Here is a 13,380-nt window from a genome sequence, read left to right as displayed (position 1 = left end):
GGACTCACCAGGACAACTAGTACTATAGTACAGACACTCATAATTAGCAGCATTATATTTAGCCACAGACCTAGAGGTATATAAGCAGCATAGGTAGCACCATGTACCTCTAGTCTCAAACTATCTTTTATTCTACTGCTTTACTCAAGTCAACTATAGTATTGACCTTGGGATAAAACATCTCCAAACATATGAAGTGGACTTAAGCATGATTGTACAAACATGATACAGCACTTATTTATCATGTGTTATAGATCATATGTCACTCAGGCCTAACAATCATATAGATAGAGTACAGAAGAAACTCACTCTCTGGAGAGGTCACTATGAATGATGACAACTCTTTGCATATTGAATATCATTGCTGCAGAATGGCATAGTAAGAGCACAAGCTCTTGCTACTGATCTCACAGATGCAACATCAGTGACTCCTCCTCTGAAAGACACCATGCTGAACCTGGATGCTGCTAGAATAATGTGTACATGCATAAGATGGCTAGCAGGACTAGTGAGTGACAAGCAGAAAGAAAAGAAGGAATAAGAGCATACCAGAGCCTGAGAGCCATCTAGTGCAGGTATTTTGGCCACCATTCAAGGCTTGGAGACCTTTAGGGTGAATTTAGGCTCTATCCATGCAGCTTCAAACTTGTGGAATAAGAGAAAGCAAGCAAGATAAAACATACAGCAAAGTTTGATGGTGAGCCTCTTGCAGTATAGACCTTGTTCTTTATAGCCAGACAGAGTTTTGGTCAACAAAGAGCTGTGCTTCCATTCAGTGGAGCTGGTCATATCACTAGACATCTTACAAAACTTTGCAGGTTTCACAGTTTGTTTTGAATATTGATGAGAAATGTGATACTTTGCTGAAGAGAGGTGCTCTGAATTATGAGCTATAGGAAAAGAGTAGAGCTTATCATCTTTCAGAGTCTCTGGTTTATTGGGAAGCTCAGTAAAGTCATTCAGGACATTAGCTTAAAAGATGTTTAGGATAGAATAATAGCCGTGAATAAAGAAATGAACCTCATGCCATTCAGTAACAGTTAATTTCTATGATGACCAACCTCTCACTCTCTCTTTGTGTTGGAGAGTATTAATGATTCACTAACAGGAAAGAATGAGATTTAGAATGAATAGCTGGTTAGATTTAATAATATCCTTCTTAGTGATCTTAAGCAGCATTTCCTGAGAAAAACACATTAGTACAGAAGAAGGAGAAAAGTAACAGAAGAAAGACTACACCCACTAAGTGTAGTAGTACATTATCCAACAATTTGATAATTATTAAAGCCTGCTGACTGATGCAGAGCTTCTAATCAAAAAATGGGATGAGATGCAGAAAGAGTAGGCAGAATTCATTAGAGAAAATGGCTATAGCTAGCAAGAAGTGGATAAAGCAAAAGGACAAGCCAGTGACTAGCTTCAAAAAAAATTTCAAGTCCACTAATCTGAGCTATATTTATATGGAGATTAAATATAGTATGACAGTGCTATAGCTAGCTGTTAGGCCCAAGCATCACGTGCAGCGAGTCACGTGATAAACGATTGCACCTCGCACTTCGGGTGATCAATCGAGTCCACGAGTTTGACTATCTGCGGTGTGTCACAAGGCTGTAGCAGCTCGAGAGTAGAATGGTATGAATAAACTTTAGCTCGAAGCTGGGGTATACCAGCGAGAGCTATCGGTCTTAAATACTATACAGACATTGCTAAGAATACCACTACCTATTGTGTCGTTCTGTGTCCATGGTGCCCGTTGTCCTCGAGCATCGTTGTCGTACATAAAAGGGTAATTGTGCGTCGTCGAGCGTCGTTGTGTCCAGGCGGCTCAGTTGTGCTTACTAAGCCCTTCCCGTGGTCTCGGCATGACTAAGCATAGGGGTAAAAGAACGAAAAGAAAGGCAAAAAGGAGAAAATCATAACATTACCCCCTCGTTTAAGACCATCGTCCCGATGGTTTAATTAAGGGATAGTTCATAATCGTGTATGGCGGTCTCCGCGTTTATGTATTTCTCGTTCACCCATTGGTTAGATTCCGGCCCATAACCCTTCCAGCTGACAAGGTAGTCAACTGTTGTAGTCATTCCTCCGCCTTTCGCTCTGACACGGCGTAGTTTGTGATTTAGGATCTGCTCGATTTCGAAGTGTTCTTCGTCGTCGATCAAGTCTGGCGGCGGGGGAGGTGGTCGCTCCTGGTTGGGAAAGGCGGGTGCGATATATGGGGTTAACAATGTTTCGTTGAAGACATCGTGAATCTTCCATGTTTGCGGTAAACGTAATTTGTATGCGCTGGGACCGACGGCTTTTGTAACTGTGAATGGTCCCGTGCGCTTGTCATCGAGTTTCTTTTTGGGTCGTGGGAGATGAAGATTTGTAGTGTCCAACCAAACTTTGTCGTTAGGCTGGTAGACCCGACTTGGGCGCCGGTGCTTATCGTAAGTCTTCTTCATAGTTATTGCTGCTTTTTCCAGCGCAGCTTTTGTCTCGTTATGGATTTTTTCCATAGTGGTTGCGAAGTCACTCGATGCGGGTGTGGTTGTATGAGCGTGACTCAAAGAAGTCACATGTGGGTGTCGTCCATGATTAATAAAGAATGGGCTCTTTCCCGTCGCTGAGTGCACACGGTTGTTATGTTGAAAGCCCGCGAGTGCCAGCCATTCGGTCCAATCATCTTGTCGGTAGTTAATGAAAAGTCGCAGGTACTTTTCGATCTCTTGGTTGACGTGTTCCGTCTGCCCGTCTGTTTGGGGGTGGTAGGCGGTGGACGCATTTTGTTTGATGTTCAGAAGTCGGTATAAGTCTGTGATGAATTTGGAGACAAATTGAGGGCCCCTGTCTGAGATAATGACCTGAGGCATTCCATGTTTTGCGTATACTTCGTCGCGTAAGATTTTCGCCCATCCTTTGGAATTTAATTCCGTGGAGCATGCGACGGGGATGATCGCTTTTGAAAATCGGTCTACGACGACGAGGATGGCGTCATAGCCGTTGCACTCGGGCAGCCCGGTGATCATGTCGACGGAAATATGTGTCCATGGGGCGGAGGGTATTTCATTAGGGTGTAGGGGCGCTGCTCGGGCTTGCGTGGAGGACTTTCCTCGCTGGCAGGTTTCGCAAGCTTTTACGTATGCCGTGATGTCGTGTCCCATCTTCGGCCACCAATACTCTCGTAGCACTAGTTCTTTGGTTTTGGCGATCCCCGGGTGTCCTGCTGTCGCATGGTCATGGCAGGTGGCGATGATTTCGCCGCGTAGTTGTTGGTCCCTGGGAATGTAGATACGTCCGTCGTAGCGGATCAGTCCTTCCTCCTTTACCATTCCTCGTTCGTGGTTCAGGGATGGGGCTATACGCTGGTCCCACTTATGGGTGTCTCGCGTCGCACTCTTGATCCGCTCGTGGATCTCTTCTTCCGTCGGCATAATCATGGCGCGGAAGTGTTCCGGCCTTAACAAGGTTACTCCCTCGTTATCCGTTCCCCCTTGGTCATGGTCTGCCCGTCGACTTAATAAGTCGGCCTTTTTGTTAGCTGTTCCGGCCTTGTGGTGCAGGGTGTACTGGTATTGGCTGAGCTCTGTTACCCAGCGGGCCTGGCGTCGATTAAGTTTCTGTGGTTGCCGGAAGTAGCGGAGATTTTGATGGTCCGTCCAGACCTCGAATATTTCCTCTGCCCCGATGAGGTAGTGTCGCCATTCCTCGAGGGCGAGCATGATGGCGAGCAGTTCTTTGTCGTAGATTTCGTAGTTTCGCTCTGTGACCGTTAAAGCCTTGGAGAGGAAGGCTACGGGTTGCCACTTCTCGTTTTGTTCTTGCGACAGGACAGCCCCTATCGCCCCCTCACTCGAGTCTGCTTCTACCCTGAACTTCCCTTCTTGTGTCGGGACCGCTAGTACGACATCCTCTGCCAGTCGCTTCTTGAGGGTTTTGAAAGCGGTCTGTTGAAAAGGCCCCCAGTTCCAGGGTGCGTTGCCTGTTAACTGTGTCATTGGCCGAACAATCTTGCTGTAGTCGCGAATAAATCGTCGGTAGAAGTTTGTGAACCCTAGGAACGATTGTAGTTCCTTCTTTTTGTTGGGTTCTGGCCACTCCACGACCCCGGCAACCTTCACTGGGTCCATTCGGATGCTTCCCTCGCTTATGATCACTCCGAGGTATTCCGTTTCCAGTACTTCGAACTCGCACTTCTCCGCCTTGAGGAATAGTTTATGCTTCCTCATTAGCGCTAGTACCTTTCGTACTAGGTCGCGATGCTCTTCCTTCGTTTTAGACATGATCAAGATGTCATCGAGATAAATGGTTACTTTTCCGGTGGAGATGAGATCCTTGAAGATGTCGTTCATCATCCACTGGAAGGTGGCCGGGGAATTTGTGAGACCAAAGAACATGACTGTTGGTTCGAACAGCCCTCGGTTGGTACGGAATGCGGCCTTCCATTCATCGCCTTCTTTGATCCGGACGTTGTTATACCCCCATCGTACGTCGAGTTTGGTGTAGTATCTCGCGCCTCGGAGTTTGTCCATTAACTCTGAGATCAGGGGTAGTGGATAACGGTTCTTGATCGTCATCTCATTGAGTTTCCGGTAATCCTGTACCGGCCGGAGTTTTCCGTCTTTCTTTTTGACAAAGAAAAAAGGGGATGCCATAGGCGACTTTGAGGGGCGAATTCGCCCGCTCGATAGGTTCTCGTCCAGGAACTTGTCAAGCTCCTGTTGCTCGTAGTGTCCGAGCGGGTAGGTTTTGCAATCTAGGTTAGCATTGGCGTTGGGGATGAGTTCGATTGCATGATCCCAGGGCTTCGGGGCGGGTAGGTCATCGAAGCTTTCCTTTTCGAACAAGTCTTTGTAGTCCTGTGCCCACTCGGGGACCATCTCCTCGAACGTCTTCTCCTCTTTCCCCTGATTTGCCTTGGCGGCCAGGTCGTTTGCATGATGGATGGCCCGTATATGGATCTCCTTTTGCAGGTCTATCGCCAGTATGGTTTCTCCATCCTCCATCTCCTCATCCCATCGGTCTTCGGGATCCTCATCTGGCAGTTCGAACGGTATCTTCCTACATTTGCACCGGGCGAAGGTGATTCGACCGGTTTTCCAATTGATCAGTGGATTGTGGCGAATCAGCCAATCATGGCCGAGAAAGAGTTCTTTTGTTCCGAGATCCGTGACGGCTAGGTCGATCCGCTCGGAATGGTCTCCGATGGTTAACCTAAGTTCAATGAACTCGGTGATAGACCCGGCCTGATTTTTTGTCCCGTCGGCGTTATATACCGGTATGGGGGCTGCTGTCGCTCTGGTGGGGATCTGGTGCTTGTCGACGAAAGCTCGATTGATCGAGCTCCCCGTGCAGCCGCTGTCAACTAGGGCGGTTACGGGATGTACGGCCCGGGAGGTTAACACTTCGATTTGCCCTTTCGTGGTTAGATCCCGGCCAGGGGTTTTTGATCGTAAGATGTACTTTTTTGGCCCCCGGAGTTCGTCTAGCCATTCAAGGGCTTGATTGCGTTCGGCCCTTCTGATCCCTTCGATCAGATCATCTACTACTTCTTCGGCCCTTGTTCGATGGATCCAATTTCGAAGTACGGCTATCGCCGCGGCTTCGTCCTTGGCGTCCTTGATGGCCCTCCATGTCCATTCAGTATCGAATGGTTTGAGCCAGGTGGTGGGACTCTCTGTCCCTGTTCGGCCCGTGGGCGTTTGAGTTTTCTTTTGCGATTCAACGGTGTGTTCGTTAGATGTTTCGGGTATATTCGAATGCGTAGGAGACGACATAGATGTAGCTACAGGAATCCTATTAGTCCGACTAGCGGCTATTGTTGACACACCATTAAGTCCTTTGGCCAGTCCAGTGGAATCGCTCACTGACTGGCCCCATCTTTTACTTCCTCGATCTTGGTTTCCTTTCCCAGGTCCTCTTCTTCCTTTTGGAGTTCGGCAATCTGTGCCCGTATGTCTTCTCGGGTCCTCTTCTTCTTTGGGCAGTCCTTCGCCATGTGCCCCTTCTGCCCACAATTAAAGCACTTTCCTTCCTTCTTCATGCGGTCGATGTCCATCGGCTTTCCGGTCCCGGTATAAGTTGTGCCGGTTCCGGTCTTCTGTGCGCTGTATGAGGGGGTGGAGTTTGACGAGGAGCCCGAGGTTTTTCCGGCAGTTTGCCCCGGTTTGTTCGGGGTTGGCGGGGTCGACTTCTTGGAGTATTCTTGTAGCGTCGTTGCCTCCGCTTTCTGCCTTTGTCGCTCCTTATACATCTCGACGATCCGTTCCTTCCATTCGTCATATCCCACAGGCATCAGTATTTTGACGCCCATGGCCGAGATCATCGTGAGATATGAGGAGGGGACTCCTCGTTTGAGCGCTTCCACCATTCTTCCGTCGTTGGCCGTATCATCCCTGATCCCAGCGAGTTTCGCAAGTCGCTCTAGTTCGTCGAAATAGTCCGTGGCCGCCTTATCTCCCATTTTGTACTCCTTGATCTTTTGTTTGTGTACTTCCTGTACCGCCGGATCAATGAACTTGTCGTTTAGCATTCGTTTGAATACCAGCCACGAGGGATATCGGTAATGCTCCCTGGTGGCGGAACGGAAGTTCGGGGAGATTAGGATCCACCACGTTTTTGCTTTGTCCTCTAGGTACGAGGTAGCGAAGGCGACTTTGTTCATATCGGTACCTATGTACCCGATGTAGACTTCGAAGTATTGTTCACAGTCCACCAGGAAGCGGTCGATATCGTCTGAGGCTCCTTTAAAGGGGCGGGGCTTTCGAAGGAGGTCAGGATGACATGCTAAGACGTTAGCGTTGACCGGGAGTGCGCCCATCGGGTTGGGCCATTCGCTGAATGGTGGTTGTTTCCATTCCGCCGGCGGCCCGGGGAAGGAGTGTAAGGAATCGTCGTCAGCGACCGGGCTTCCTTTTGGGTCGACCACCCGGACGATTACTCCGTCCCATACCGTAAATCCGAGGCGGACCGCCTCGGGATCGTCCCAGACGGGATCCTTCCCGCTTGATTCTGCTTGGTCTGGGGGAGGTTGTCCGCTGAGGAGCCGACTTCCTCTGCCGGTCCAAGGGTTCTGTTTCTGAGCGGCTTGCCATGCCGGCCGGTTTCTTGTTCGGGTGAGCCGCGAAGCCGTGCTTCGGATGGACGGGTTGTCATCGGCCCGACTTCGAATGGAAGGGGCGATGTAAACGGCTCGTCGTGGTGGTACAGGGGGGGTACGCGGCATTGGTGCCGGTACTCTTGATTCGTTGTCGGGCCGATAAGGGGGAATCAGCACGAGGGGGTCTTCTGGGTGCCGTCGCCCATATTCCCTCCATGCATATTCCGTGGCGGCATACTGTAAGATTTTTTCTTTTTCGGTACCTGGTGCGTACCTATACTCGAGTCCTAAGGACGTCGCTTGCCAGCGCGCGTCCTGCCATAAGTAGTTCCTGCCCTGCTCATACAATTCCTGGTATTCCTTCCCCCTGGCCCTTTCAATTTCCTCCCGCAGTGCTTCTTCGTCTGTATCTTCTCCCGCTCGTTCCAGTCGTTGTCGATATGGGTCGTCACTGCCCTCGTCGTCCTCCTCGTCGCCCTCGTCCCCGCTGTCCCCTTCCTCGAGGAGGGAACTGACGGGCTGGTCGAAGATGGACGGCGCGGCTGGACGAAGGGTCGTTGGGGACCCTCCCGTTGATTTGGGTGCTGGTTCCTTCGTTTCCTCTGTCACTGGTTCGAGCGATGGGAGGGGTCCTGAGTCGACTGTAACGCGTTCCGCCGCGCGCTCTTGTCTCCTCCAATTCTCGGCTATAGACGCCGAAGAGTCGCTGGAACTCGGGATTGAGGAATTGTCGAGCGACCCTACTGCCCAGGAACCGCTGGAGAGCCCTGTCGGAGACGTGGGCATTGTCGGGTACTCGGAGCCCGTAGGCTCCGAGGACTGAGTCGGCGTCGGAGGAGATGGTGTCAGTGCGGGCAGGGTACTCGAGGTCGACAGCTTGGGGCCTCTCGGCATTTCCTCGCCGGATTGCCTCGTCCCAACTGACGATGCTAGCGGGCCCTGTCCATGGGTCGTCATCCGAGTCGGGCTCTCGGAAGGGGGATCCAGTGTCGGTGCGGAGCTCATACTCCCTAGGGGAAGCGGACCCCATTCTTTCGACCTCCTCCATTCTTCTCTGCTCTCTTCCCTGCCTGTCGTACTCTGCGGCCTCATACTGCTCGCGGGCCTCTTCGCGGACGTAGTCGGCGAGCTCCTCTTGGGTTCGCCTGATTTCGTCCTCTCGGTGCTGATTCTGCTGTCGTACAGCTTCGTCATAGTCGAAGGGGACGGCAAGGTCCCACTCCGGGAATATTCGATGGATGATTCTTCTTGTGGCAGCTCTTCCCCTCTCGCTTGCGGTCTCGTTCTCGGGCTCACTCCCGACATGAAGATGCCGGAAGGGATCCCCCGCTGCCGAGATGGCGATGTCCGCATTGTCGTAGTCGGGGTGGACATCTCTTCCTCGCGGGTTATCGACCCCCAGCCTGCTGACGGACGGGCTGGAGCCGGAGTCGGGCTCGGTGGGGGTTTCGGGGGGGTTCTGGGTGGGGTCGGGACTTTCGCGGGGTCCCGCAGCCATCCTAACGGCATCAAGGGAGTCCCGAGCACGGTTTCCAATCCCTGAGGGAATTGGGGAGGCGGGATGTTCGGGGGAGCCTGCTGGAGTGATGTAGTTGGAGACCTCGGTGGGCTCCTGAGCGACGTTCGTCGTCCACGGGTTCCGGAACCCTGTGAGAGCAGGGTGGCGGTCTCCGATGTGTCGTCGAGGGTGTTCGGGTCCTTCCTCCTCGTGAAGGCTCCTCTGATCCGGGTCGCTATTCCCGGCTTCTGGTACGGGTCCCCCTTGCGGGAAGAAGGACGTTCTGGCGGAGGGGGGGATGTCATGGAAAGGTAAGTCAGGGGTTACGTTGCGTAGAATGTGTTGGATCTGCTGGAATGCTTGGTAGTGCCTGACTATCCAAGCTGCTACTGACTGTCGTCCGCGGCAGAGGGTGATAATAGCTAAGAGACCGAGCAATGTTCCGATGATGGAAGCTATGAGCTCGAAGAAGTCGTGATTAAGGTCGGCGGTTGTTACTGGAGGCATTCGGTTTCTCAGCACAATTGGGCTTGAGAAAGGGAACGAGGAAGCTTCGAGCTAATTGTTAGGCCCAAGCGTCACGTGCAGCGAGTCACGTGATAAACGATTGCACCTCGCACTTCAGGTGATCAATCGAGTCCACGAGTTTGACTATCTGCGGTGTGTCACAAGGCTGTAGCAGCTCGAGAGTAGAATGGTATGAATAAACTTTAGCTCGAAGCTGGGGTATACCAGCGAGAGCTATCGGTCTTAAATACTATACAGACATTGCTAAGAATACCACTACCTATTGTGTCGTTCTGTGTCCATGGTGCCCGTTGTCCTCGAGCATCGTTGTCGTACATAAAAGGGTAATTGTGCGTCATCGAGCGTCGTTGTGTCCAGGCGGCTCAGTTGTGCTTACTAAGCCCTTCCCGTGGTCTCGGCATGACTAAGCATAGGGGTAAAAGAACGAAAAGAAAGGCAAAAAGGAGAAAATCGTAACACTAGCAGTATAAAAACATGAGTACTCAGTAGAAATTGAGGTTCATAGAGAAAGAATTGAAGAAATACCAAAGGATATCATAGTAAGACAATAAGGACTTGTAAAATTAGAAGGATTTGTGCTGACACCTGTGTCTCTGAAAATCACTCAGTGAATTTGAATATCCATAATGGTATAAGACAAATAGATCTAGTCTGTGGAACAATGATGAAATCTACACTCTTAAAAGAATTTTAAAACATGGCAGCACTACATACCAGCTACTAAGTCCAAGATAGGGCTTAGGTGATTGAGGACAGTCACAATTTCAGTGTGAGAGAGATGATATACAGTATATATATCCAAACCTGAAATTTGCAAATTTTAAACAATATATTCACAAAGCTGAAGTCTATATCACTAGCCATTGAAGAGCTATAGAGCTGATAGATATGTTAGCTGGGAATTCTAAGTCCAATTGAGACTTAGAGGACTAATATCACACTGAGGTGATAATCATAAGTTGAGTTGAATTTAATGGAATTGCATCACACTTTGGTAAAATACTAAGTCAAGTTTGACTCAGAAGCAGTATTACATTTTAGCTAATTCTAAATGCTATAAAAGCTAATAGATGTCTAGCTCAAGGAATATTACTATAACTCACAGTGAAGTGTTAAAGACAGCTAGCACTCAAACCAGAAGTAAAAGCAGAGCAGAACTCATTAGCCTATAGCTAACACCTCAAGTTTGGCTTAGAATGCACAAGTCAGGATTTCTCAGGCACAGAGTATTGCATGGAACTTGGAAATAGAACAAGCAACAGCTGCATGCTTAGTTAGTGCCTTAGATCATCCACAATCAGCACTAAAGAGCCTAAATTACTGATCAATCATGATTGGCAGTGACTCCAGGCATAGTAAGTGGAACTGTGGGATGATCAAGTGTATAGCTGATACTTCTGGTATGATGAAACATCATAGGCATGTGCATAGCTAAGTCTCTCAAACTAGAACAAAGCTTTGATGAAAAAGAGCAATCAAATTATCTATGAGAGATCTACAGGGTATACATTTGATCAGTGACATGCCCTGAGACAGCATTTTCTCATAGTATCAATTGTACTTGTTTTGTATATGTACCTATGAATTCAGTACTCTTTGTATCAGTTATTTTGATCTCTCTGCAAAAATACCCCCTCCAACTGAATAACAGTCTAGTCTAGCCATATCTGTAAAGCTCAAAGAGTCATGAACCACAATAGTATTTCTTGAAACTCAAAATCACCAACTGATATGATACATAGACAAGAACTGCCCTTGTATATAAGCTCAAATTCTATGCCATGTGCCTCTCTTTTGATAGTCAATTGCCCAACTCCACATGAGCAGTAAATTCTACTCTCCTCTCTTTAATACTGCTGGTCATGCTCTTGCACTTTACTTGGATTATGCTTTGTCCAATCCATTCAGTTTTACCCACAGTGTCAATTATAGATTATAGATCAATGTTTCACAACTCTACTCCATATTTCTCAGGCTTATTAGTGATCTCTTTTTCCAGTCATATAAACAGACTATCTCATCACTTGCATTGTACTGGTGTATCCTGTCCATTCTACATTTGTTTTCTTTTCCCATCATTAGCAATATGCACCTAAATATTTGTTAGGATGTATCAATTGATATTACACTCACCTCTTGTTTTCTCCTTCTCAGGTACATGTATATTTCTTGTCATACTCTTTCTAGTAAAGGGTTTCCTTCTGATTATTCCTCAGTCATCATATATCTCAGGAGGATGAAATTGTAATAAATATGAAAAGATTCCAATTCCAAAAAAATACCAATTGGCTCACTGAAAAATGATAACATGCAACTCTCTGGCTGGGAGTCGAACCCAGCTTTCCCACGTATAACTATCACTATAATGACAGGCGCGTATACTAACCGATATACTACCAGAGATCCTACATACATGCCAATTTCCCTTATTTTGTATTTTAATGACGAAAGAATCCTTCCACCCAACACCATTGACCCCGATGCCTCCAGCAAACTTATATCATCATCCGCACAGTCGAATTCTAGTTCGTTGGAAGTGTATCACTAGGTCCAAGAGAGGGAATCGGGAATGGCTGGTGATAGTCACAGTTGTAGCTATGGACAAGCGGGAATCTACGGCAATGCAACACGTGATCTCGGTGGAACCGGACCGCGGCAACGCTCCCATCGTTCTGGCTGTTATTCACAAAATCCGCATAACCCCAATGTACGTTCTTTTCTTTTCTCGCAAGTGGGTTACTCTGATAACCGTAATTTCCTTGTTCGTCGGGATCATGAGTGGGTTGTTTAACGCTTATCCTTTACCTCTTTCCTAATCTACGCACATTGTCCTTTTTTCCTAGTATGCACTATTACTCATGAACGTTGAACTCGTCGGACAAAACTAATTTCTTCTCTGAGGACCGCACGAGATCTTCTGTTGCACTGAACTTGGTTTCTAGTATACTCTGCCGCGTCGGGGGGGATCGTTTTGAGGATCCCCAAGTAACATGTGTGTGCGATCTCTCACCGCCTAGATCTGGAAAGTTATTGGCTGCATGAATACTTACCCTGGAATGCCCAGCCCCGAGATTCCTATTGTAATATTCAGTTTCCTCTCCGAATAAATAACCGTGTTCTTCCACTCATCGCTCAACCCCATGGACAAATAACTTTATCTTCCATGGCAACGGTTCCTCGCCCTGTGTCCTTAGATCCGCTCCAAATCAATGGAACTTGCCTACCTCTTTCGAAAAAGCCTCAGACTAGAGAAGAACGAAGCTCATCGCCAACACGCATGGATTCAAATATATGCTCCCCGGTCGTATGTCTTGTGGCCGGGAATCTTTATTCATCCCAGAAAGACCGAGCTTCTAGTTGGTTCACAAATATATGCTCTCGACGATCTTACGTGGACATACTTCCATGCTTCTTTATATTCAGTCCTTGAAAACTGAATGACGAGCGCCAGGCTGCTTCTCTCGTAAATTCACCGGCACCCCGCGTGCTCTTTTCCTCCGAACCAACAGGTCATAGAAGCAAAGACGATGGATTCTGCAAAGCCATTGCCATGATCCAGCTATCCTAGTTTATCCTCCTCCAATGTCTCGCTCGCCGCGTACAGCAGCTCCGTATTGTCCCAATCGAGATGTCTGCACCGGCGTTCTCGATGCTGAGCATCGTGCTGTACATGATGTGGTACAAACCGTTTGATGTCCACGTACACATCGTGCTCCCCCTCGGTGCGAAGCGTGGCTGTTCCGAACATGATCATGACCGAGAGCATGTTGGGTTGCTCCGACGCGTCGGTGACTGGTATTGTAACGTGTTGGTCGCGATATATGGGGTCCGTGGACGACGATGCAATCCCGACTGTCGAGACTGGTGTCTCGTAAATCTACGTGGCTGACTATATCGATAATCCTTCACGGCCCTCGATGAGCGGCGTGAGCTGTAGGGGCTCTGTTTGGGTCCATGTATCTCGTTGATTGGTCGTATGAGTTTCCTTCCAGCGTCGAGAGGATTTTGTGGAGCGCGTCTGCTCTCGCCGTTAAATCGATCGCATTGTGGTTCGTCGTGCAGGGATATAGCCTCTTCTTTTGCCCTTCCCATCGTTCGATGGTCTTTGCTGCTACCTTTTATATTGCGGCGAGGACTTGTATTATCGTTTTGGCCCTTATGTATTTACGTTGCCTTCTGCCATCGGCCCTTGTTGAGGTTTCATGGACGACCAATATTCCACATGTTTAGATAATAATTAGATTTCCCGGTGTTACCTTATGCTTCTCCTCTT

General features: G+C 48.6%; 2 protein-coding genes and 1 non-coding gene across 3 annotated transcripts; 1 reads left to right on the top strand and 2 right to left on the bottom strand.

Moving 5' to 3' along the window:
• Positions 1-11,421: 11,421 nt before the first annotated feature.
• On the bottom strand, positions 11,422-11,510 carry BT62DRAFT_t191. The gene has a single exon. It is a non-coding gene; the product is annotated as a tRNA-Asp (tRNA).
• BT62DRAFT_1013381 (uncharacterized protein) lies at positions 11,473-11,923 on the top strand (the record flags this gene model as incomplete). Its single annotated transcript, XM_043178057.1, has 3 exons — positions 11,473-11,632; positions 11,691-11,814; positions 11,887-11,923. The coding sequence occupies 3 exons, from the start codon at positions 11,473-11,475 to the stop codon at positions 11,921-11,923; spliced, it is 321 nt and encodes a 106-aa protein (XP_043033341.1).
• Positions 11,924-12,666: 743 nt separating this feature from the next.
• On the bottom strand, positions 12,667-13,199 carry BT62DRAFT_1013380 (uncharacterized protein; the record flags this gene model as incomplete). Its single annotated transcript, XM_043178056.1, has 3 exons — positions 12,667-12,739; positions 12,794-12,968; positions 12,998-13,199. The coding sequence occupies 3 exons, from the start codon at positions 13,197-13,199 to the stop codon at positions 12,667-12,669; spliced, it is 450 nt and encodes a 149-aa protein (XP_043033340.1).
• Between the last annotated feature and the right edge of the window lie 181 nt (positions 13,200-13,380).

This window comes from Guyanagaster necrorhizus, assembly GCF_019112545.1.
Source record: "Guyanagaster necrorhizus MCA 3950 unplaced genomic scaffold BT62scaffold_60, whole genome shotgun sequence".
NCBI lineage: Eukaryota > Fungi > Basidiomycota > Agaricomycetes > Agaricales > Physalacriaceae > Guyanagaster > Guyanagaster necrorhizus.
Note: the sequence above shows the minus strand (reverse complement) of the source record. Positions and strands in the feature narration are given on the sequence as shown.